This window comes from Marmota monax, unplaced genomic scaffold (genome assembly GCF_021218885.2).
Source record: "Marmota monax isolate L192 unplaced genomic scaffold, Marmota_monax_Labrador192_F-V1.1 WCK01_AAM20220418_F8-fsc00065, whole genome shotgun sequence".
In the NCBI taxonomy this organism is placed as follows: Eukaryota; Metazoa; Chordata; class Mammalia; order Rodentia; family Sciuridae; genus Marmota; species Marmota monax.
This window is the reverse complement of record NW_026694038.1, coordinates 6,259,364-6,285,796: the sequence shown is the minus strand read 5'-3', so window position 1 is coordinate 6,285,796 and position 26,433 is coordinate 6,259,364. Positions and strand designations below refer to the sequence as shown.

At 34.5% G+C, this 26,433-nt stretch overlaps 1 protein-coding gene across 4 annotated transcripts in view; it reads right to left on the bottom strand.

Annotated features, from left to right (window-relative positions):
* Positions 1-26,433, bottom strand: part of Magi2 (membrane associated guanylate kinase, WW and PDZ domain containing 2) — a 1,314,737-nt gene that overhangs the window by 409,709 nt on the left and 878,595 nt on the right. For all 4 annotated transcript variants that reach the window (XM_046464122.2, XM_046464123.2, XM_058585490.1 and 1 more), the window contains exons 5-6: positions 25,661-25,871; positions 14,374-14,453 (exon numbers count right to left, since the gene is read on the bottom strand). In XM_046464122.2, coding sequence (XP_046320078.1) covers positions 14,374-14,453; positions 25,661-25,871 — 291 coding nt within the window. The remainder of the gene's footprint in view (positions 1-14,373; positions 14,454-25,660; positions 25,872-26,433) is intronic.

Below are 26,433 nucleotides of genomic sequence, written 5' to 3'. Positions count from 1 at the left end.
GGGAGGATGTGAACCCAAGTAATGTGACTTCAGAAAGAGCTCACATTCTTACTGACTACACTTAGTTTCCTTTCTGCAGTTACAGGCTCACAGCTGTCTGCACAATATTAAGGTACTATATTAACTAGGTGTGAAAATGATTGTCTCATTATCCTTTCAAATGTTCAGCACCATTTTTGCCACTATAATAGATCTGCTCTTATGGCAAAATTTAGTTCCCTAATCTATATTAATATCTTAAATTTGCTACCTCATATTTAGTTTCAAAAATTAATAGTCACTGTCATATGTGCCTATGAATTTATATATATTTATATAAACAGAATGAAAATATTCTCTAAAGATAACAACTTTTTTTTTATGCGGGGGCAGGTGTGGGTCGGGTGGGGGGTACTGGTGATTGAACCCAGAGGCGTTCTACCATTGAGCTACTTCCCCATCTCTTTTTATTTTGAGACAGGGTTACATTATGTTGCCTAGGCTAGCCTTGAACTTATGATCCTCTTGCCATTGACTCTTCAAGTTGATAGGATTACAGGCACCCACCATTGTGCTCAGCTGAAGGCAACGTCTTTTAAACTAAGACAGATATAGACAATAAAGATTGTATAACCCAGGCAGAGTTGATGATATTTACTAGGTCTAACAAGCCACAATCTATTTGCTCCAAGCTAGTGAAGGAGTCAAAGGATACTTTTTTTTAAATAATAATAAGAAGTATTTTTAAGGACTGCATTTTGCCCTTGAAGCAAGCCAAGCATTTAATAAATGTGAGACAATTTTTACCATTCTTTCGGGGAATACTGTATTTCCAAGAATGTCAGATACCATGCTCTGAATGATACTAGCAAATGGTAATCACAATACCATTGCACTTAATGGGTTGCTATAACCCAGTGGGATGTTAGGGGAGTTCTCAAACATCACTCTAAATGTAAACTCCAAAGCTGTGCAATAATGCTGTGTGTGTGACTCTCTAATACATGCTGTCACTTGTATACTCAGTTTCTCCTTATGATATCTATAGTGATATTGTTGTTTGGCATCTTTTGAGAAAGGAAGATATGGGACATTATAAGTCTCAGGGACTCTTGATGCTTGGTTATACCAGCAAGTGGTATAAAATTATACCTTTATACCTTTCTGGACCTTGGCTTCTTAAATGTGCATTAATTTTTATTATTTCATAGAGTACTTATTAAGATAAAATTTAATATCTGTTAAAATGCTTTAGAAAATAGATGTTATTTCCAACAATAACTATCTAAAAGCAACCGAGATATGGGATCACAAGAGCCTGCAATGGAAACTTAAGTGTCTTTGGATTGCCACCATTGTTAGCTATTTATCAAGTAATCTGTATGTTTCTTGGTTTGGGCCCAGGACTACATTCTCTACAGCTTAAGACCATCATTTGTAGAATAATGAACATAATCTGTTTAATTTCTTTTTGATGGCAAAGAAGTATTCACCTCTGAGCACCTGTAACTTTGTGACATTTCTGCCTTTTACCTCACTATGCTTACTTATGGCTAGACTTGATTCTACCTCAGCTTCAGTCAGGAAAGCTACTTGTATTCTCCTGCCCATAAACTCCCTTGAGGTGGCCCGCATGTCCAACAAGTCTCTCTCTTCCTTCTATGTAACAACATGCTTCTTCAGTCTTAAAATTCAGTAGTAGAACCCATCTTCTAAAAGAAGTCCTTCTTAATTAACCAAGCGCATCTTCCATGCCAGATGTTAACTTCGCCCAATGCATGTACACCTGAAGATACCTGCCATATTTCCTTATGCAATTGTGTGTGGGCATGTGTTTTCTTTCACCTCTTTGCCCTCCCTTATTCCAAACAAACTCACTAAAAGAACTATTTCAGAAGCCGACCAAGTAAAAGGGTCCTGAAAGGGAAGGAAAGAAGGGAGGAAAAAAGGAAGTGAGGTCATACGCTGAATGAGTCCTTTGATCAGATATCTATAAAAGGTGAATTAGCCACGAAATAGCTACGACCTACTCTAACTCAGTGCACAGGGGTTTCATTACCCCCTATCATTACCTGTCCCTGTCATCACCAGGGAACAGTTTGGCATATATCGGGTTACACACTCTGCATCCCAGGATAGCAGGATCAACTTGTGTGCTTTACAGTTTATAAAAGTTTCCTCAGATATCATCCCATACATTGATATTAATAGAAAAACCAACTGGAATGCTGTTCTGCTTTAGAAAAGGAACACATGCCAACTTATTTAAATATCAGTTGGGCTTTCTTGCTTCAAATGGTGCAAAGGTGACTACTGAAGTACGGTATCAGGTATCTGGTGAGTTATAAGGTGAGTGAAGAGGAAGGAAAAGGAATGTGTGTGATTGTGCATCCACTTAGGAGCTGGGATTTTAATTTAGTTTTGCTTCAAAAAAAAAAAAACACAAAAAAACCCATAAGCTGAATTTTAGACTGGATGGAAAAGGTAATTTCAAAATGCTGCTGCCTAAAAAGCTAAAATGACATAGCTGCAGGCGCTAGGGTTATAATTAAATTAAATAGAACAGCGATTGAGGATTGCCAAGACCCTGTTGTTGGGTTAAGCAAAATGAACACACATTCAGAATTCAGAAAGGAAAGAATAAATTTTCAATAAACCTCAACCAAGCTTCCATTGTAAGAGGCTAGATTCCTTGTACAAAATAATGCTCTTGGTGGAATCTGAGTAGATAAAACTAGATAAATATTAATCTATACAGACACTAAAGAAGACATAATCTACCTGAAGAAGTTAAAGGTGATATCTCCCTATAAGGGTGTTTCCCAGGAAACGATGTATATAACATTAATTAAATGTAAGATGTGTTTACAAAGACATAAGGAATTCAATTCAAAGGAGAATGCTAGTCTTGCAAAAAAAAAAAATGAACTCACTCAAGTTATTGGATAATTTTTGTTGTAAAATAAAAAATTACTAAATCCAAGCCATGATTCTTCTAGTTATATGTTCATTTGTCTTTTTCTTAGGTTGTAATTTTATCAGGCACTATTCAGTGTTTGGGGCTCAATTCCATGTTCTCTGGATACCAAATTGATATATGGATTTTTTTGAACTTTAGTCTAAAGAATATCCAAGAGTACTACTATCTCTATCTGTATATTTGTTTTTTAAAGGCAACAAAGTATTTAGTAATCAAAATAGAATAAAGAAACTATAAAAACAGCTGGCATTGTTCACAAGAAAAAGAAATGGAGTGATACAGGAATCATGCAGATTCTTGAATATAAGCATGAACACTGGAATTATACTGAAAGAGAATTGAGTATAAGAAATATTTTCCTTTATGAAACCCCTCATATATATCGACTATCTACCTTTACAGACTTTATAATTATAGACTAAAGATTAGGAGAATGCATGTAAGAATGATGTTTTAGTAATAGAAAAGACAGGTTTTATAAGTCTTAAAGATGGACTTGACAGAAAAGATAGTATAACAACTACAGACCTGGTTGCAATAGGAAAGATGGAACCATTGAAAATTACCTAGCAATAATAATAGAAATAAAACCTAATGCAAATATGAAAAATATATGTTGTTCTTGAATGTATTTAGAACAGCAGACAGACTTAATCAGAGTTGACAGGTAAAACTAGTCATTAGCATATAGATAGGAGGTAAGGCCATGGGAATGGGAGCAATAACCCAGGGAGAAGGGGTAGAGAGAAAAGAGAAGCTCCCTGATGAAGTAATCCAATGGAAACTGAATACTTAAGAGTGGCTCTAAATCTGAACCTTCTTAGCGTGCTGCTCAAATTCCACTCTTTCATCAAGTCTTCTATGAACACTCCAGCTCACAGCCAGTTGTCCTATTTTCCTCTTATATGGTGAATGATGAATCCCCACCCCATAATTAAATGATCTGTATTACTTTGGAGAGCTTAGCACATTGTCTTCTAAACTATATTGCTCTTCAAAAACTGGGTTCAGTGGTCATATTTATTTGCATTTTTTCAGGGCTAATAGTTCAGTTCTACAAGTGAGTATTTAAGTATGGGTGAATATATCAACTTGCTTTGTGTGCAGAGAGAGAAATTACATTAAAAGGCGTAAAATCACTTACGATATGTAAGAACTAAGTACTAGAAGATGCTGTTCTGTAGCCTTGAAGCCTTAGGGACAGGGGTAAATCAACCTCAAAGAAAAGATTTAGATAAGTCAAACAAATGTGAAGAAGGCAAAGAGAATAGATATAAGTTAGAATAAGTTGAAAAGATAATCTGGGAGAGATTAAGACATTTCTTAATGAAAACAAATATTGGGAGCCTACGCAAAATGCTAAGAATTAATTTTATAGGTCAAAAACTAAAAATAAGATTTACCACGTAGTAGTAAGAAACTTAGGGAAAACACAATCAATCTAGTTTAATTTTGATCTTGTGGTGCTGATTTGAAATGGTCCCTTTGACATAGTAATACTAAATCTATTTGGATTCCTTGTATAGTTTTGGTTATCAGATTCTTCAATTTTGTCTAAAGACAACATTTTTGAGGAGTTCTCACCAAGAGCACATAAAATATTGAGTTATTGAAACTATGATTCCTTACAGATGTTGATATTTTAAAGGTAGCATGGATGGCTGCATGAGTGGCCTTGTTCAATGTATATTAAACCAGGCCCTTTGAAATACTTGGTGGTTAGTCCACAATTGTGCATTAGATTACACGATAAGTGCTCATTTTCACGCTAACTAGTAAAAATAATTGGATTTTTTAAAAAAATCATCATCAGTTTTGGAATGCAATATTTTATGATGCATAGAATTTAGGAAACCTTAAATTACATGTACTGAGAAGGATTCAGATCATCTTCCCTCAGCAGATAAAATTAAACTCTCTGGGTTTTCTTTGCAACTATAATTCATAGTTTTATATTCAGTTACTTGAATTTGTGTTGATGATCTGGATTTCTCTTTTACTTCTGGAAGAACTTGTCTGTAATATTCAGATCAGCATTTACCTTTCTATTTTGCTTTCTGCATTGTTGAGCACATCTTACCACTGAGGGACACTTAATGCTGTGCCTGACAGTGTGACTGACAGAGACCCACATTTAGCTCTGAGAGAGACTGTTTCCAGTATTGTGTGGAATATAGTGAGCATTTTTTAAAATTATGAAAGCATAGAAAACAATAGAATCTCGTTTTTAAAACAATTTTAAAAACACAGAAGATAATTCAACAGTCATTTTAACATATCTTTCAGGGAACCAAATTCACCCTGATGGTTTAAGAACATAAATTATATGACATTTAGAATACTTGGATCATGAATAGACTGCTCAGTCTATTCACCAATGCGATGGGCTAGAAGAAACATGGAAAATACATAAAAAATTCTTTAAATACTTTAAATATAAAATTTCAAAGTTAAAAACATTGTTAACCAGTTTCTTTTAACATGTATTTTAAAAGCCCTTAGTGTTTCTTGTTTAAGCATCTTATGGTATGTATGACAGACACAACATCTTAAACTCAAATGTCTTGAATTGAGTTTCATTTTCTATTTATACTTATTGCCCAAGGACCTTAAACTTCTTGGACTATAGCATCATTATCTGATAAATGAGAGTTTAAAATCTCTATATCATAGACTGTTGGTATCTGCAACACAGAGAATGCATGTAAAAATACTTCTAAACTTTAAACTACTGTTATTGTGTAGTACCAAAAAATAATATTTAGATATTTGGTCTCAGGCAAGATGGTATAGACTTAATTTTTCCCTTTCTTTCCCTTTAAATACAACTAAAAGTCCTGGAAATGATTCAATAGAAAAATTATGAAAAGATTCTGAAGGACAGAAATAAGGTAGACTGGCTAGGATTAGAGGAATGACACCACTGAGAATTTTTTCTTTTATCTCTTATATATCTTAGACTATGCATCAAAGAGGCCTTCAGCTTGGAATAAACAACACACATATATAAACAAAGAAAGAAGAAAAGAAATGAAGAAATTCTATTTTGGGACAAAAGGCCAGAAGTGTGTACAGAGAAGTGTAGCAGGGACCTGGGGCAGCCTCATTCTTGACCCATGACAAGTTGTAGTGGTGAATCCCTTTTATCCCCTGCAGTGGCATTGTATTGTTCAGAATGGTTGCCACATTTACTAACACCAGCAATAGCCCAATGCAACTTCAGTGGTACCTCAGTGGATCCCATGTAGCACATCCTTGGCTCCACCCCTGACAGGATCACGTGGGCAGAAAACAAAGACTAGGAGAACAATTTCCACCTCACAGATCTAGCATCTCACATTATTTCCAGTGACAACAGGTAACAAAGAGCTTTCTGCAACTTGTAGGTGGCACCTACAGACATGTATATCAGGAGTTCCCAAATCAGAACAAGTAAGCAGACCAAAACGACATTAAAAATGTTCTGAAAATTAAATTGCATTTGAAACTATAGCCTAGAAAATAGGCTAGAACCTACATACCAAACCAAAACAGGGACACCGTCTGCAAAAATAAAAGATTTTATTTTAAATGTCTGCATAAAAAATGTGTAGGACAAACTCAGTTTAACTCCTCATACCAATGGCCAGGAAAAATCACAACTTGGATGAGAAAAGATTAATATAAAAACTAGATATCTTTGAATTATCTGACAAGAATTTTAAATCAGTAATCATAACAAAGCACCAAATAAAAATTACAGCTGAAAATCAAAATAACAGAAATTAAAATCTTGCTCAGACATAGAATATAAAGGCAGAATTAAGGACAGATCCATAGAATTTACTCAACAAATTGAGCAACAGAAAAAATCAATTTGTCTTACTCAACCACTTGGAAGAAATGGACCAATTCCTATAAAACCACAAATTACTGAAACTTAAACAAGATAAAGTACACAAACTGAATAATCCCTTCACTATTAAAGCAATTAAAATTGCAATAAAAATATGCTTAAAGAAACCTTTAGGTCAGGTGGTTTCACAGAAGAGTTTTAGTAAACATTTTAACAACAATTCACACCAATTACATATGTTCTTTTCCAGAAAATAGAAGTGGGATGGTAATTCTTACCAAATCATTTTATATGGGCAATATTACCACAATATCAAAACCAGATAAAAGTGCAACAAAAGATAAATATTTCTCATAGACACAGACACAAAAATATTTAATAATACTTTAACAAGTTGGGGTTGTAGGTATAACTTCGTGGTACAGCCCTTCCAAGCAAATATGAGGTCCTTAGTTTAATCTCCAGCACCATCAAAGAAAATAAATAATAAAAAATAAAAATAATAAATTAGCCAGTTGAATAAAGCAGTGTATAAAAATTGTACACCATGCCTGAGTAGAGCTTATCCTAATTATTCAAGACTGGCTTGATATTTGAAAATCCTTCAATATAATAGTGTACCTTGTCAACAGTCTAAATAAAAAATATGATTATATAAATGGGAAACTGTCTAGGTAGAAATCACAAGGAATTTACCAAAAATGTTCCTGTAACTTACAAATGAGTTTTGCTAGGTCACAGGACCCATGATCAACCTACAAATCAATTTCACTTCTATATACCAAGATTAAAACACAAAATTATTTACTTGCTCAAAATTTTTAGGTATATGTGAAAAATGTGTATACCATATTTTGCGGAAAATTACAAAATGCTAATGAAAGAAGTCTAAGAGGACTTAAACAATTTAAAGACTTATGTTCATGGATTTGAACACTCAGATTAGTACAGCTATCAATTCTCCCCACGTTGACTTATGCGTTTAATCCTATTCCTGTGAGAATCCCAGCAAGACTTTGGTACTCCTAGAAAACCTGATTCTAAAATTTATATGAAAAGGAAATAAACTTAAAATAGTTAAAACAATTTGGATCCAGAATAAAGTAGAAAACATAACTATACCTAATATTAAGGCTTACTTATGGCTATAGTGGTACCAGTGAAGATTAGACACCTGGATCAACAGAACCCATGATGTCTGATGAGGAGGCACATACAATTCAAGGGAGAAAGGACAGCACTGACAAAAAATGGTCCTCAAGTAATTGGACATCATTTTGCAAATAAATAAAATGAAAAGGGATAAAGAAGAACCTCAACTTCAGCCTTGTACTGTATGCAAAGATTAATTCAAAATAGATTATTTAAATATAAAACATAAGACTATATAGTACTTAGGAAAAAACATATGTGAAAATCTTTGGGACCTAGGCTAGCTGAGAAATTCTTAGACAAGTTACCAAAAGCATGATTGATAAAAGGAAGGGCAATAAACTGGATTCATCAAAACTAAAAACACTTCTCCAAAAAGATCATGTTAAAAAGGATGAAAAGACAAATCACAGGCTGGGGAGAAGATGTGTGTAAATAACATATCTGATTAAAGGACTTCTTATCTATAATACAAAAAGAATTCTCAAAACTTAATTTAAGAATCAAACAAATTGGGCAAAAGACAGGATTAAACATTAACCCAATTAGGATATCCGGATGACAAATAATTTACATGAAAAGATATTCAATATCATAAGCCATTAGGGAAATGCTTATTAAAACCAAAATGCAGTATCACTATGTATCATCAGGATGGCTAAAAGGAAAATGAAAATTATTCTAAAGAGCAAATACTGGAAAGGATGCAAAAATCTGAATTACATGTTCATTGTGGGTGGAAATGTCAGAGTAAAGCCACTCTGGAAAACAGTTTGGCTGTTTCTTTTAAAACTAAAATGTACTTACCATTTAATTCAGCAATTGTACTCTTGTACACTTATCCCAGAGAAGTAAAAATGTTATGTTCACATAAAAACCTGTATATTCATAGCAGCTTTATTTGTATTTGCCCCAAATTGGAAACAATCCAGAAATCTTCAAGGGGCAAATGAGTAAAAAGGACATATAATAAGCCATACTATAGTAGCATAGTGTATGGCAATAAGCAAACTATTGTTATACACACTTGAATGGATTTCAGGAATTGTGTTGAATGGAAAAAAGACTATCTCAAAAAATAAAATAAATACAGTGTATGACTCCACTTATATAACATTTTGAAATAACAAAGTAATTGAAATGAGGAACAGATCAAGGGTTATACGTATGGATAACTACACATGTGATACAATTGCACGGACCCCCCAACCCCTACCAGCACACACTTACACACACTGAATACTTGTATAACTGGTGAAATCTGAATAGGCTCTTTGGATTGTACCATTGTCGATTTCCTGGTTTTAATATTATAGTCTGATTATTTGTTAACTTTGGGGAAAGTTCATAAAGGATGTTCTGGACCTCCTTGTATATGACTTTGTAACTTCCCATGAATTTGTAATTATTTAAAAATAAAAAGTTTTTAAAAGGTAATACTTGAAAATTTTTGAAGTCATTATTTTATTGTGTAGAACAAATAGATTTGACGGTATTGATGCAATTTTTAAGTTGAAGTTGTTACAATGCAAGGACAAGCTAACACTTTTCTAAACATAAAAGTAACTTGAGCAAGTAAGAAAAAAAATGTAGGACAAAATTTCATGGTCCTCACATAGTTTCTATTTGACAGTTCTAATAAATATTAGCATGTATAAAGGCAAGATATACAAATAATTATTTCAGGTGTGATATTCAATATATACAACAGCTTTCACAGTGTAAACATCAACCAATCTTTAATAGACACAGGGGCTAATTAGAACCAATAAAATAGCTACAAGCTTCCCCCCAAATTTGGTACCAATGCACAATAATGGAATTATCTATTCTACATGATTTATTTTGAATAAACTATTATTTCATCCATGAAATTCTTATATTCCTAAATAATTGATATTTCTGAGTACTTCTGAGCCAAAAATAGTGGAAAGGGTACCATGCTATTGGTTGAAGCATATCTCAAAAGTGTTGCTATAGAAAATCATGACTAACATGAATAATTGCTAGTTAGCTAAATAAGTATTAACTGTCTGTATTAAGATATTTGCCACCTCCTCATTTTTTATAACATCCAAGATATCAGTAGAAACAAAATAGGATTCAAATTTGTTCATAATATTTAAAGATAGGTGTTCAGTACTTGTACATAAATAAATTTTAATAATTGAATAAAAAAGTCAAATAATTTATAGATATTGAATACAAAAATGAAACCACCTAGTCAGTTCATATCAATGAAATTATAACTTTGTGAGCATACAGGGCCACTTTACTGGAATGAAAAGGAAAAATCCCTATTAACATCAGGCTAGAATTAGCAAGATGGAAAATTTTAGCCTACAAGGATTTATTCATCTCCATCTCTCCAGGACACCTGTCTAAATTTAACCCTTATTTTCCATGAGTCTAAAACAGTACCTGAAAGTTAGGAAGTTCACAGTTATTTAGAATTTATGGTGCAACAAGTATGATACTTCTGAATGTAGAGCTGAACCTCTATTAAGCAGATGTAATTCTCATTCTACAGGTAAGAAACCTCACCATCCTAAATACTAAGTACCCAAGAGCCCATAGATTTGGGGTTGAAATAGTTTTTCCTGACTCCAATCCACATGATTTCTTCTTCTGAGAATAACCGTATGGTTCTACTGAATTTAATCACATTTCAATTTTAAGAAAAGAATGGTCCCAGAAGGCTTTATTCGCTTTTGATATTCCAACTCAGTGATTCTTGAAAGAAGTGTCAGAATATGAATGTTTGTAATTGGAAATGTCTCAAGAGAAGTCCCACACCACTGATTCTGAGGGGACAAATATGTTGGTGCTTTATACGCAATTTAACTGGTTTTGCATCCAAATTATTTAATAGTTAACTGCTATTTCTGTGGCATTTTAAATAAGACTCTATTAGCTTGCTTAATAGCACTCCCCCTAATCTAATATTAGAATCCCATGGTAGGTGGGGACTTTCTTCTGCCATGTGAACTGGTACTAAAACTCTGGAACTGCACAGAGCTATGATAAACACAGAGAACACAAGAAAGCTGGCATTTCCAACTGTACTGTGGGAGGAAAAAGTGTGTTTTTATGTTCAGTAGCAGTGTTATCCTTCAGATAAAGGGGGAGATGAGTGCTTCAGTGTCAATAGAATAAGTGCTAGTTTGATGCATATTTGCACCGAGCCATCCATGTTTCCTTTAGCCCCTTGAAACCAAGGAGAAAATAGTTAGTTTTTTTCACTAGCCCAATGATAATTTAAGTCCATTTCTTTCATTTGATTTCCTCTTATCATAACTGACCAGGAAATCAGGCCCCTAAGTGAACAGCTCTGAAGATGCATGTTATAGATCTGTATCTATACACGCATATTCACATAATTATATACATTCATATGCAATATGCATACATATACAACATGGTGTACAACCCTATTAAAATATGAATTTCTAGACAGAGTGGAGTAAATAATTTTTAACCCATGAGAAAACAAGTAATTTAAAGGGATCAGAGAACTACTGAATTGACAAGCTGAGAAGCTCTAAGATGCGGAAGAGAACACTGAGAAGCTCTAAGATTTGGAAGAGAACCTTGTAGAGGTTAGGGAAGAATTAGAAGAGGCTTTTGTGATTTGGGGCTCTTAGAAATCTGAATTTGGACTAAGCCTGGGAAGAAAGCCACTGCTGGAGATTAGAGTAACCAGCAGAGAACTGAAGACTCTTGAGAGATTAGAGTGACAAAATTTAAACTTGAGAGATCTTAGGCACTTGGTCAAGTAACCCTTGACATTTGTCAAATTCTGAAGCTGCAGGATCTTCTAACAAAAAAAAAAAAAACAACCTCAGATTCTCAAGATGCATCTAGATTTTCTGCAGATTTATAATCCTGAGTAGAAAGATATTTAAAAATATTCATGTTCAAGGTGTGCCAAAGGAAAGGCCTCACAAGAACACACCAGGTTAGAGTTCATCCTGTGTATCAAGTCCAGCCCACCTCTATTTTTGTATGGACCACAAATGAACAGTAAATACCATTTAAACAGTTGAGAAAATCAGAAGATTATTTTGTTACATAAAAGAATATAGTTAAATTTCTGTGTCAAAAGATAAAGGGTTAGCAGAACATATCTAGGACCTTCATATATTGATTTTGGCTGTTTTTGAGCAATGAGTGGTTGCAAAGAGACTGAATGATCTGCAAAGTTCAAAATATTTACTACCAGGCCCTTTACAGAAAATGTTTGCCAACCTGCACTAGGCTGTTAGTTGAAAACCCTAGTAGGCAAATGCCCTTAAGACAGGGGCAAACCAAAGATTTACTGTAGCTTATCGGAACTCAATCCAACCTCAGATTGGCTCAATTCTAAATTAGATTAGGGTAATTAGCTTTCACTCTATCTGCCTAGCAGAGGGAGGGTGAGTCTTTACAAAAGAAAGATATCATCTGGAACAGCAACAGGTTTTAAATACACATTTTATGCACACTTCCAACATTCAGAAAATTAGTGCACTGTGTGTCTGAACTGATTTTTGATACATGAGTGATTTAACTGGCAGCCCAACAGTAATCCTTTAAGATCTAACATTTTAAAGAAGCTATAGTCCATGTTAAAGAAAGGAAAAATAAACCATAAGTAACAACATTACGTAAGTACACTCTTCTTGGCAAGGAAACTTAAATATGTGTCCAGAATAACAGCATTTTCATTAAAACTAGTAAATACTAGTTTCCATTGTACAATATTCGAATAATATGTGGAACTATCTATGAATTATTTATTTTGTAGAAAATGAAAACAGACAGTAATTGATCAAAACTATAAACTTTTTAAAGGATTCATTTGTCAATGACATTTGGTTCATAGGACACTGACATATTTTAGGCATTTACCATCTTGAGAAGGCTCAGAAATGCAGTTTTTTTTCCCTGAAAAATCGGATAAAACTGAAATATCATAACTTGGCAATATGTTATGTCTACTTTTCTCCTAGGATTTTAAAATTTGACTTTAAGAGCATTTATAATGAAATGAACAACTCAAAGGAACAAGACAGTTATGAAGTTCAATATATCACAGAATGTAAAAATTGTTAAATTCATTTTAATTAGGTTATATTAACATTTTACATCTGTGTCATAAGTAAATTATAACTCTCAGACATAACAGATCAGGTCATTTTAATTTATAACCTATCACAATTTGCATCACATGTCTTATTGGTATCAATGAAATGTAACTTAAATGTGCTCAAAAGTCCAGATCATATAATAATTTTATGAGTTAAACCACATATAGTTGTACTATAATATAGGAGGAATAGAGATATTGTTATGAATATAAAATTCAAAGCAGATAATATTGATTAGAAACTGGATATTTGTGTATTTATATGTGCATAAAAATTGCATTAGTTTTTAATTTAACTCAGCAGTGTATCTACCCTGTGAATAGCTGCCTTATAACAGGAACACATGATATTATTTGAAAAAATCAGAATTATTATTAAAATGAAAGGACTTTGAGAATTAGAGATTTTTTAAAAGTTGATTTGTAAAAAGTTTTTAAAAAGTTTAAATACTATTGGCCTGGTTGATCACCTTTTAGAGCTCACAATGACAGATGCCTCTGAACAGGGAAGTAATAATTTGATCAGATAAAGACTGCAAATGTGGTCAAATAGTAAATCATCAGGACAGTATGGTATTTGCCATTTTAGCTGAATTATAAGCACTATTTCAACATTAACCACAACATTTTAAAAATTTACATGTATCAGTAACAGCTTCACCTATACAATTTACCAATTTAATAACAAAGTTTACATTCATCTAGTCCTCTGAAACTATTTGAAAAATATTCTTCACATATATGAAAACAGTCCGTTTTTAAGCAAGTCTATTATATTTAAACCTAGTCCTAGAAAATAGTAAGAACAATCTAAGACATTAATGTAATTAGTTCTCTTATTTTCATATTTGATTAAAAATATACCTTCATTAATACTGGTTCCATAATAACTGGCAGAATGCTATGCCTTTGAATACAAACAAATATTATTTATAGTTCCACAATACTTCTTCTCTATGCATCATATCTGACTCCACTTAAAATATCAGAGTACTCAGAGAGACATATTGCAAACCAAAAGTCCTTAGTAGGTGGTGGAAAGTCAGGCCAGGAGTCAAACAGAATCAACAGAGATGACAGAGATGTGATATTCAGCACAGTCTCCTCAGGGAGAAAAAGCAAAACCACATGGCCCTGCTGAAATGCCGAGTTAATTCTCTCTCCTATCTGAGCTTTAAATAGTACATTCTGAAAATTGTTTCAACTAGATTATTGCTTCTTTAGGTGAGTCCCTCTTTTAAGAAACACAAACATTCTCAAAGGGCATTGCTGAAATACCATAAAAACTTAATAACCTACCATTTTCTTTGCACTCTTCTGGAGGTTTAGCCTTTTTCGCAAGTCGTGGATCCAGCCATGATGTTGTCTTTGTGTTATGGCTGAAAAGAAAAGAGATCACTCTGAACAGACACATACTAAAAGGAATCAAGTTTATTCCTTAAGAAAAAAATAAGCAGGGTTAGTCCAACAAAATTGCAATCGATACACTTAATTTGCTTACTGGTTCTAAGTAGCCCTGAAGGAGGTGTAAGAGTAATTGTGCAAGGCAGCTGTAAATTTGGCAACCTCAGCTCCCTGTCCTCAAAGCGGCTATTTTTATTAAAATCAACTTGAATGTTGCCAAGTTAACCTCATTGAAAATGCAGAACTCATCCAGAGCAACAGGAATTTATTACAAATACAGGATTCTCCAGTTGGAAGAGCACAGTCTACAGACTCTGATACTGTTTTCTGAGTTTTGCAAATGCAGTATTTTCATCTTAAACCTGCCCTTTTCATAAACAACTGTTCTTCTAACAACAGAGCTGGCAGAGGCAGTCCAAAAGTGACGCAAATTACAGCATGTTCCTGGGATTCCTACATTTTCTCAAAAAGTGATTAATGACAATTTTCTTAACTCGCATTAAACTAACACCCTCCTAAATATTCTCAACCCATCTAGGAGAGTAGAGGATAAAAATGTCTGCCTTGTAATGTTTCTGAAATGAAATTTCCAGGATTTAATAAAAAAATGATATTTTCATTTTAAAATAATATGTTGTCTTGCAAGTTTTTTTGCCAGAAATCTAAGAAGCAAAAGAGAAATGTTTTCAGAGGAAGTTTACTTCACCCGCTCCTAGCATCACCTGCACTGGAATCACCTGGTGCACTTGCTGGCAATGCATTCTGGGTCCTTCCAAATCAGAACCTTTGAGGTGGGACCACAAAGCCTCCATCATCTGTGGGCAACATAGGTGATTCTTATGCACATTATAATTCAAGAACCACTCAATGGCTCAGCTGCTCATTAGAGCTAAAACACTTACTGTGTACGGCTATAGCAAGAGATCTCACCTGCCAATGGACAAATTACCAAGACTGCAATGAGCTTCAGAATAGAATGTGCTTTTAGGAAAGTATAAGGTTTATACACTTGGAAGACCAACAAATGGTACATGAATAAGAAGAATGGAAAAATAGGTTGGAAATAGAAATTAGGATCAGATAAAATAGGGGCACTTGAGCACAGTTGTTAGGAGGGCAAATGCTAATGTTGATAAAAATTTCACATGTATTTTTCTCCCTTCAGTGAAGTCTCTCCCTTCATCATGTAAAGCTACCAATGTTAGCTAGTAATCTGATGAACCCTATTAAATTTACTATATTAAAAGTAAAGTTCTCCTAGCAGTATATTTGATAGTAAACTTGTAGATACTAAGTTCCCCCTAATGGAGGGAATTTTGAAGCCAAAAGAATAAAGGAAAGAGACAAGATGGGCTGTGGAAAGTTATTCCAAGGTGTTAAAGCACTCTTCAAATATCATTTTCTTGATGATCATTATATGTGCCTATGTATAGGGCTATCTCTGATCTGAGAACTGGGACATTAAGACTGGTGGGTTTTGAAATCTCTGCTCCTTAAAAAAGATCCACTTCTACTTCTGACTCTTATGTGGAGTAAGAGAAAATACTGTCCACTTTCCTCACCTTTAAAAGCTTCTCAGTGATAGATGCCTCTGACCAGGGCTCTAATAACTTGATCAGATAAAGTCTGTGTATTTTATCCAGTAATAAATCATCAGGAGAGCATGCCAACTTTTATTTTCCCCCAATTTGACCTTTGTAAAGTCTGATGGTGCTTCATTATCAAGTTTCAGGAGGAAATAAAGTATTGAGGACACTTTCATCTGGTTCTAGCCCTCATTTATAGGATGTCAATATAATCTAGTCTTTTCCTCTGAAGACTGGATGTTCTTGCATGGAGGTGTGGACTAGTCTAAATGTGAGGATAGGAACACTGGCTTCAGAGTTTGCTGCTCTCATTTTTAATAAATTACTTTAAAAATACTCATTATATACATGCCTCAGTGTGTTGTGGTGTGTGTGTGTGTGTGTGTGTGTGTGTGTTTGGGTGTTGATATTCATGTTTCTATAAGGTAGGGGGAAACTTTGGGAGTGGGCAAGAAAAAGAAATTTCTTTTTGTCCTGTTTCTTCCAAATCCTTCAAATCCTTTCCCCATTTTGAAGAAAAGTTATTTCTCTGTCCTTTAGACATATTTATAAAAGCAAATGCATCTATGGATAAGTATTAAGAGCCATTAGTAAACCACAGCAGGGACTCAAATTACCATTTCTATATCATACCACCATGGGTCTAAAATACTGGCTAATTTTGTAGGGAACTATAAGCTTCCTGGCTTTCCTAAGTTTGTGTGAAGCATTTCATTACAGGATGATTTTTTTTTTAGGTTGAACTAGCATTAACAGTGTGTCACTTTAATACATTTTGACAGATTGAGTCTCTTATAGTTAACAGCATTTTCAGCTGTTGTTCAGAAATGATTCTGAAAGAAATGTGGGTAGTAGTTACCTCTAGTAATTGCCTTAAACATCACATGAAGATACAGCACAGTATTTTCAATAGTGACTCTCACCAGCCTTATAATTTGCATGTTCCTTCTAGATGCCTTACAAAGGGGACATTTTTCATGCATTTGGGAGACAACGGACCAAATAGCGTTTTCACTTCTTTAAATTACATATTTTTAAATTCTAATAATTCCATTTGAAAATAGGATTAAATGCTGGTCAGGAAACTGTGTACAAAATGGAATCATTGAAAAATTTTTCACCATCTGCAGGCTATCTTTCCTCCAATTTGAGAAGGTGATTTCATTTCACTTTCTTAGCTAGTTCAGATTCAGATGCATGACATCAGTTTTCCATATTAGATTAAATTGTGTTGCATAAATACTAGGAAAAGAAAATGCTATATCATTTTATATTGCAATTTGTTTTATCAGGATACCTACACATACATAGGCTACTTTTGCACAGAAACTTTTCTTATTCTAACCGGGGAATGGAACGTACAGTTTTTAGTAACCTTTAGTAATCATAAAATGACACTGCTTTATATATTTCTATGGGTAGAGCTTATGTGCTGAGCACTAATGTAAAAGATCAGATGAAGAAAAGTCAATAGTTATTTAAGTTCAGTCAATGTCAAAAAAGCTGGATAAAAATCTCTAAAATATGTTTTATCCTATGGGTATATCCAAAAAATCTTCTCTAATGTTAAACTATATATTTAATCTATCTAGAGGATTAGGAAAAGCCAGAACTGAGGTTTCATTCAACTCCACAATTGTAGTTCAAATTCCTATCAGGATGGCCTTGAGGATACACAGTAGGCTGACCTGTAATGAATCAGAAATTTCTGTACATTTTGTAAGCTTAACCTTTGCCAAACTGACAAAAGCAGCAGGTTAAATAATAACATCTTCTGAGCAAACACTCTCTCACATACAACATGCTTCATTTCAATTGGAAAAGCTACTCTCAGTACAGTATGTCACAGCACAGCCAATAATCTTATCTCACAGTTCTTGCTATCTACTCTGTTGGGGACTCAGCAGAATTTTCACATCATTTTATTTAATGCCAATGAGTCTGTGGCTAAGTATTATTAACTTCATTTTATAGATGGAGAAATAAAGATTGAGAGAGGGTAGGTAACTTGCCCAGGTTACAAAGCTAGTACATGAAAATGAAAGCGTGTGTACCCAGATGTAACTGGATCCCAAGTCCAAGGGTTTTTGGTGAAACCAGGGGCAAACTGAACCTAACACTGCTTTGCATTTGGAGTATTTTATGTCACTCCCCCAGGTGGCAATCCAGCTCCAAGTTCCTGTCAGTCATTCAGAAATAAACCCTTACATAGGGTACTGGTTATGACTTAAATTCCTTTGGAAGTGTTGAGCATTGCTCTTAGTAGGTATTAAATTAAATTGCACGTGCATAGAGATGAAAGAGCTTTGTGATTGAGAAGGTACTGACAATATCACTGGAAAAAAATTTTCTCCCTATTAACTTAAGTTCTCTATATGAATAGTTTTCAAATCAAATTTTAGTCATTCAAATCCAAATGTTTTTCCAGAATAAATCCCCTTTTTAAAATCCCCATTTATATAATGTGCATAGGAATATTAGGTCTTGGGCCCTAAAGTTAAAAAAGACTACCAATTGGTTGAATATTTATTAGGAGCAGAGCTTGAAAGTTTCTTATCACTCATGCCACACTCTTTCCTGCATTCCATTTTTTCATTCACTCTGTTTTCCCAGTGAGGGTAAACACACCTTCTCTGCCAAATCCAATTTTAAGACATGTTCTCCTTTCTTTTCTCCTTTCTTTTTATTACCACCTGGGCCAAAACAACATTCCCATCACTGCGTGAATATTGGAAGTGCTTTCATTCAACAGAAACATTATTAGTGGAACAAGAATCTTTTATTATTAAACATTCTTTTCCTTTTCTCCATTTTCTCTAAAAACAGTAACCGATTTTAGAGACAATAATTATTCAAAATGTACATGGTTGTTAAAGTTTCAATAGCAGCAGTTACATGGGTTCAGAGACAAAAAATCATAGAGATTGTTGATCATATTTTATGAGTTAAACATTATTTTTAAGGATATACAAGTTTATTATATCTAATAGTGAAACCTTGAGATGATTATATTACTTCCAAATGACTTCAACTTCTTTCTACATCATCATTCCTAAAAGAACTATTGGAAACAGTGATTAGACATATGATTAACAGAGGAAACTTTTTCAAAGATTCTATTTGCTCAAAGTCTTGCTAATTTTTCCCTATTTATACAAAGGTAATGCACATATAAAACTACTGTTAAGGACTTTTTAATGACTGTTTCCTAAATAATGATCCTATAATTTTACTCAAGCATGTGAGTAAGGGAGCTTGCTACCACCCTGCCTTTCATGTATTCAGAAAACTTTTTTAAAAAGAGGTTTTGTTGTAAGTATTGTTTTGGACATTGTGGGTGTTGTTTCACACTATTTTATCTAAAACTCTTTTTTTCTGACTGAGGATTATACCAGAATCATGTGCAGGTTCATGTGCGCACACACACACGTGTGCGCGCAAGGACATGATACAAATATGGAGAATAGCTACTGCTTTCCTGCTTTTGTAATACATACTACAGAAAGTAAGCTTAAGCCGGATTTTGCAACTGGTAAGGGTATGTCAAGTCTAGAATGAGTTTGGTAGTACTGCACGCCACAAAACTATTTTACATTTCTCTCCAATAAGCTTCCATAGTGTTTTGTCTTCTATGTAATATGTGAAGGTTCAAAGTATTAGAAATGGCAACTGATAATTTATGTAAAAGTTAAGGGGATACAGAAATAGCAATACAAGAAGAAACATAGACTTACTGTATGTTTGTTTAGATTCAAAAGAAAATTCACCTCTAACAAAGATTTGGAAACCATCTACAGCCATGACATTTTTCACAGATGTGATTTCCAGTTTCAAAAGCCTGCATTTAAAAGTCTATTATTTGAGATGACATAGTGTTCACTGCCATTCAGGAAGATGGTAGTAAACAAATAGGTTCTTGTTGTCATTTTGTTTTTTGCCAAAGCAATAGCAGTCTCTTTTGTGTCCCTAACTAAACTGACTCCCAAACAAAGAAGTAATTTAATGGGATTCCCAAAGCATGTCAATCCAGATTAACCCTGTGGCAGCTCCTCTTTATGCAACATTTAGCCTCTGGAATAGTAAATTTCTGGCCAAGAAACTTATTAAACAAATACCATTTGTAATATAAAAGTTTACTTTAGCCAATGTTTATTTATAAGCTGGAGGTAGTATGGGATAATGGGCATGACTTTGTAGGGTGACAGAGCTAGATGACCTTGGGTATGTTAATTTGTCCAAGGGTGCCTTAGAACCTCATCTATAAAATGGAGATAAATCAAGCACTGCCTTGGGTGACTGTAATATGATATATGCAAAGTAGGTACCATAGTAAATTGGTTTAGAGCAAGGACCCTGGAGACAGACTACATTCCATGACAGTCTGAACTTGTCAGTTTTGTTGGCTGCGGTATTGCTGGGATTTGAAATGGTTCTTAGCACATAGTATGTGTCCTCAAAACAGTTGTTGAATAAATAAAATCAAAGAATACTGTTTCTGTCACTTCTTGGTGACATGACTTCTAGGCAAATAGTTGTTTCTATAAGCCTCAATTTCATAAAGTGAGGATTAAATGAAAAGTGTGTGAATGCTTAACGTGTTAGTTATTTTTGTTAAGGTAATCTGAACACAACCTGAAAAAAAGTGAGCACTCGATATGATGCCTTATTTGAATTTGCATTTACACATTTCTCATTTGAATTTATAATTAAATATTCTGTCTTTTTAAAAGCTATATTAATGAGGATTATCTAAGTCAAAGAAAAAACTGATTTCATATGATATTATGCATTTGAAAGTCTTTTGAAAATTGCTAAACATGACATTATTACTATTTTAAAGCATCTTTGGAAGAGTATATTCAACTCACAATTTAAAATTATGTTCTTTAAACATACTTTATCAGATATTCACCTTTACTCATTTAAATATTATAAATGATAAAAGAAATCTTTCATCATTCATCAAAAGAGGCAGTTTGAAGAGTGGGGGAAACATAGCTGGCCCAGTAATTCACCAGGGTTGAGAACAAAAAGAGAAAAAAGGCTCATGCTTTAAATGCACAAATTATAAAGAATGAGCCATATAAGTCATTTTGCAATACCAAGTAAATAATTAATATTTTAAAGCATTGTTGCATAGAAGATAAATAAATAGAATTATTTGTTACCTCAATTTAAAACCCATAATGTTTATACATATCTTTTTAAAGCACAAAGTTAATGTTTCAGTATAGGCAGTGTTCTATTTATAAACAAACAAACAAATAATACATATATGTGTGTGTGTGTGTTTGTGTGGCATGATATATATTTTATACACAAAATCAGATTTTTTCTCCTTTGTTTCACTCATTTTCTGTTTTATCATGAGACTCATTTTACAGGAGACAAAATCTAGTAAAGTTTGATGAGGATGCAGGGGCTGCTGGTTGGGAAAACTTCCATTACCCTAAATGGATGTCACAGTATCTGCGCCAGTGGAGGGTTTTCACTGAGGTTAGCTCTTCTTTCCTCATGGGTCTTTTCTTTTTGTCTACTTTATCTTTGTCTTTTGTTATTCTTTCCTTTTCCAAAACATTTAAATAAATGTTTATTTATTTTAAATTTCATTTATTAAATATTTTACTCATTTGCTATTGACAAATAAAGTCCTATGTCTTGTATTCTTGAAAACTGCAGAGAGAGTAGATTTTAAGTGCTCTCACCACACACACACACACACACACACATTCACACTCACAAAATGATATGCAGATGCCTCTGTTAACTAACTGGAGTCAGCCACCCCACAAGGTGTATGTAGTTCTACCTTTCTTTTTTATTTAGCTTCCTGTCACCTTGACTTTGCTTCAGGACTATCTCTGGGACACAGCGCAGCTCTGTTCCTAGGAAGATCCTCATTGTCTAACCATGCTTCCTCCCCTGTCATAGTCTCCTGCCCTACCAGATCTGTTTCCAAGGGACTTTCATATTCCAAATTTAACTCACAAAAGAATTCCTTGTGATTTCAACAGCAAAGGTACTCACACATCAACAAAAGTGGGTGGAAACGTTGAGTTGAAAATGTAGATGGGAAAGGAAGGGGCATTCCAGAGTTAAGAGTGCCATCAGACAAGATGGTGTGGGAATGAGGACCACCAAGAAAGGGACTGATCCACTCTCTGCTCACTCATACCTGAGCTAATCAAACTGAGCCTTGAGATTCAAAGGTGATGCTTTTGGAGGACAGAAACTTGTCCAGCATGAGGGGTGGGCTGGGGCTCCCTCCATTCTGTGCAGTGACCTTCCTAAGCAGGCCAGTCTCACAATGCCATGGCCCCTGCTTCCGAGGTTCCCCTTCCTGCACAGACACTTCAGCCTCTACTGCAGGCTTTTTCATCCTTCTTACTCTGAGGCTGTCTCCCTCAGCATCAGCTCTCTTGCCACAAATGAAATTATCTTCTCCATTTTGTCTTAATGTCCCACCTCCACCTATCTTTGCTCCTGATATTGCCATCCATCCTTCCCTCCAGCATTAGGGAGATTAAAAAACAAAATAAACAACAAACGAGAAAAAAAAAAAAACCAAGAAATTGCCAATTACTTTCTTGCCTTTCAGAAGCACTAATACTCTAGCAATTAAGCCATACTTCTCTAGTAGATTCAGGATTCTCCTGACCTTTCCTCACCCCTAGGGATCCCTAGGGACTGGGTCTTCGTAATGACAGAGGCTATACGTGGAAAGCCTCTCCACACATTATTAACTTTTTAAGTTCATGTAATCTCACGATTTCCATGATGCCTCCTTTTACATTTTAATTGTGTTCTAGGTGAATCCTTCTCTGAATAGTATCAAAAAATTCAGAAATTATTTACTAATAGCTTATAACTATCAAGTCTCCAACTTGATAATAAGTTTGAGAGAAAGGATAACATCTTGTGAATCTTTGAATGCCAACACTGGCTGAGTGACTAAAATAATGCAATCATTTTCCTAGATTCTTTCAAGCCTGGGCAGAGTCTTAACTTCAGTCTTTAAAAGACCCTTTTCTTCACAACCTAAACCAGGTTAAAATAGGAAAGTTTATTTTAATCACAGAGAAAAGAGGTTTTTATAATTGCATTATTAGAAACACTGTGTGGAAACAGTTGTTTTATCAACTTATTTGGTTCCTCTAATAGTTTCCACATATCCCTACTCCCCCTATGTTGCATAATTAAAATGTTCATATCATCAGTTTTCTTCTTCTGAACATTAATTATTCTGAATATCAATGTCTGACTTCACATCTAAAATTCATATTTTTACTTCTGATCTGTAATGATGTCATGCTATGCTTATCAATCTCAAAATTATGTTTCTAGAGATACATGTATTGAAGAATTTTTAGTTTGTTATATTTTACAAAATTCTACATACCTTCTTTCCTAATTAATTAATAAAGGTGTCTCTGTAACATTGTTTATAACAATAAAAAATCATGCAAGAGATTCTGTTGTTTTTTTGTTAATTTAGAACATTTGCTGAAAGGTGAATGCTACTGATTCATTTTCTGCAAAATACTGCATTTCTTATCCATGTTGGAGTCAAACAGAGTACCACATAATTACCTGATTATGCATTCCCTTGGCCACATGTATCAAAGTTTCCAACTTCATGTGAGAATTAAATATTGGTATGTGGTAACATTTCAATTTCACAACTGAGTTCTACCTATGGAGATCTAAGTCATAAATCACTCTAGGTTGGGAAAGGGAATCCAGTTTTTAATATTTTTCTTGAATAATCAGATATTGCATATTTTCATCTACTGCCAGACTGAGAATTTCAGTTTCTATTATTATTTTTTTTCTCCCTAAGGCTCATAAAACTCTGAGAAAATAAGAGTTATGTGTTAATAATATTTTTAGTTTTTACTGTTCCTAATGAACATTTTGAATGTCTTATTCACATCAACAATTTAATTTGGGGCCAAAATCTTTAACTTTAGAGTTCCTTTAAAACAGATGTTCTCTAATATTGGCATTTGCCAGTAAATGGATGAAAATGGAGAATATCATGCTAAGTGAAGTAAGCCGGGCTCAGAAAATCAAAGGTTGAATGTTTTCTCTCACAGGCAGAAGCTAGAACAAAGTGGGGGAAAAAAGAAAGGGGGCTTGGATATCATAAAGATACAGGGAAGATGGGCTGGGGCTGTAGCTCAGTGGTAGGGTGCTCGCCTTGCATGTGAAGGCACTGGGTTTGATCCTCAACACCACAGAAAAAATAAAATAAAGGTATTGTGTCCATATACAACTAAACATGTATTTTAAAAAAGGAGAGACAGGGAAGTTCAGAGGAATAGAAGAAGGAGACTGAGAGTTAGGTAGGAAGGATGGGAAATGGGGAGAAAATTCAGTATAAATTTGATAAAATCATACTAAATGCCTGTGTAAATATGCACAGAGAAATCCACCTTTATGTGTTGTACAAACCATCAATTAAAAATAAAAAAAATAAATGACTGAAAGGAAGACCAGTAGAGGAAAGGGAGTGGGGGAGGGAGGAGTGGAGCTGGGGGCAGAAAAATAAAATGGAATAAATCAAATTCCTTGCATGTCTGATTTTGCCAAAATGAACACAACTATTATGCATAACTATAACATGCTAATGAAAGCAAAATAAATCAATAAATATTCTACTAAATGTATGCTATGACATCTACCGTCCACAGTAATTAACTATACATTTCAAAATACCTAGAGGAGAAGGCTTTAAGGGTTTTCAACACACACAAGTGATAATATTTGAGGAAATGGAAATGCTAATTACCTTGATTTTATTACACTGAATACATGTATCAAATTATAACATTGGGCCCCCTACATATGCACAATCGCTATATGGCAATTAAAAAATTTTGAGTTGTTCTATGATTAGAAACAAAGAAAAGGAAAGCTAACTATCATTGCTAATAAAAGATATGAAAAATAAATATTTTAGAAAAAGAAAAAAAAAAAAGATTACGTTGAGCATCCCTAAGGAGTTTAGGGCCAGCATTTCAGTTTCCTTGGCAAGTCATAAAAATGATACGCAACAAATAAAATGGAGTTTAGCAAAAGGAATTATGGCAAACTGTACAAAGCATTTTACTGACTTCTGACATCAGGGTTAAATGCTTACAACTTTTTATTGTGGAACCAGCAAATATTGTGCTGTAAATAGCTGCATCCTGTTAAAGTTCTGAACATGACAATGACATTGATGGCATCACAACATAAGCAGCAGGGAAGATTTCTTTGGACTCTATGTGGGTCCTTGAGGGAGAGGAAGAAGCAACTCCCCATGAGGTCTAGATGATTTCTAATTCAATAGTTACATCACATGGAGATTTGCTTTTTTAGTTAAGATTGTGACAGATTTTACCAACTGATTAATTCATTCTTGGATCTATGTAGCTGTATTCTAAGATCCTAAACTTTGTTAAGGCATTGTCCCATTACTGTCTCCCTAAGAAGCAAGCTATTACTAGAAACCATAACATCTGCTGTATTCTTTTGCCCATATTTCCACTTGCCACATCATTTGTACCCTGTTATGATTTTGTGGCAGTGTTCAAAGAAAGGTAGACACTCACTCAATGAAGTAGACTTCGCCCTTCTCTGTATAGGCCATTTCCCAGTTTTCAGGCAATGGATCTGACTCCTCATTCTCTTCAGGCTTAGTTGGTTTTGTGTCCTCCATCTGTTCCTTGGGCTCCTCAGGCTGACCATACACGGGTGCAGGATAAGGCTGGGAGGGCGTCTCCCCTGAGGCACCTGCACTCTTGTCTTCATGTTCACTGGATTCTACAAGAACAAGAGCATGTGGTTAGTCTCTCTAGCCAGGAACTCTGGAGTGAGTGTGAAATACACCACACCAGGCAATACTCTCTCTGAAGGCTAATGGGAAATATTGCACAACACAGGTGCTGCAAGCAGAATAACAGAACCCTGAAGATGTTCATGTCCCAATGCCTGGGGCCTGGGCAATTTACCTTGTATGGTAAGAGAGGATCTGCAGGTGTGATTAAATTAAGGACCAGGAGATGGGAGTGTTATCTTTGATTATCCAAGTGGGTTCACTGTAATAACAAAGATCCTAAAAGTAGAAGGGGCAGGCAGGTATGGAGGAGATATGACAGAAGAAGGCCAAGGAGCTGCCTTGCTGTGTTGCAGCTGCTTCTGAAGACAGAAAAACAGGGGCACAAGCCAAGGAATATGGGCTGCCTCAAGACGCTGGAAAAGGCAAGAACTTGGTTTCCTCCCTAGAGACTGCAGAGAGGAATGCAGCCCTGTCGACACATTGATTTTAGCCCACTGAGACCCACACCAAACTTGTAACCTACAGAACTATAACATAACGTAAGCC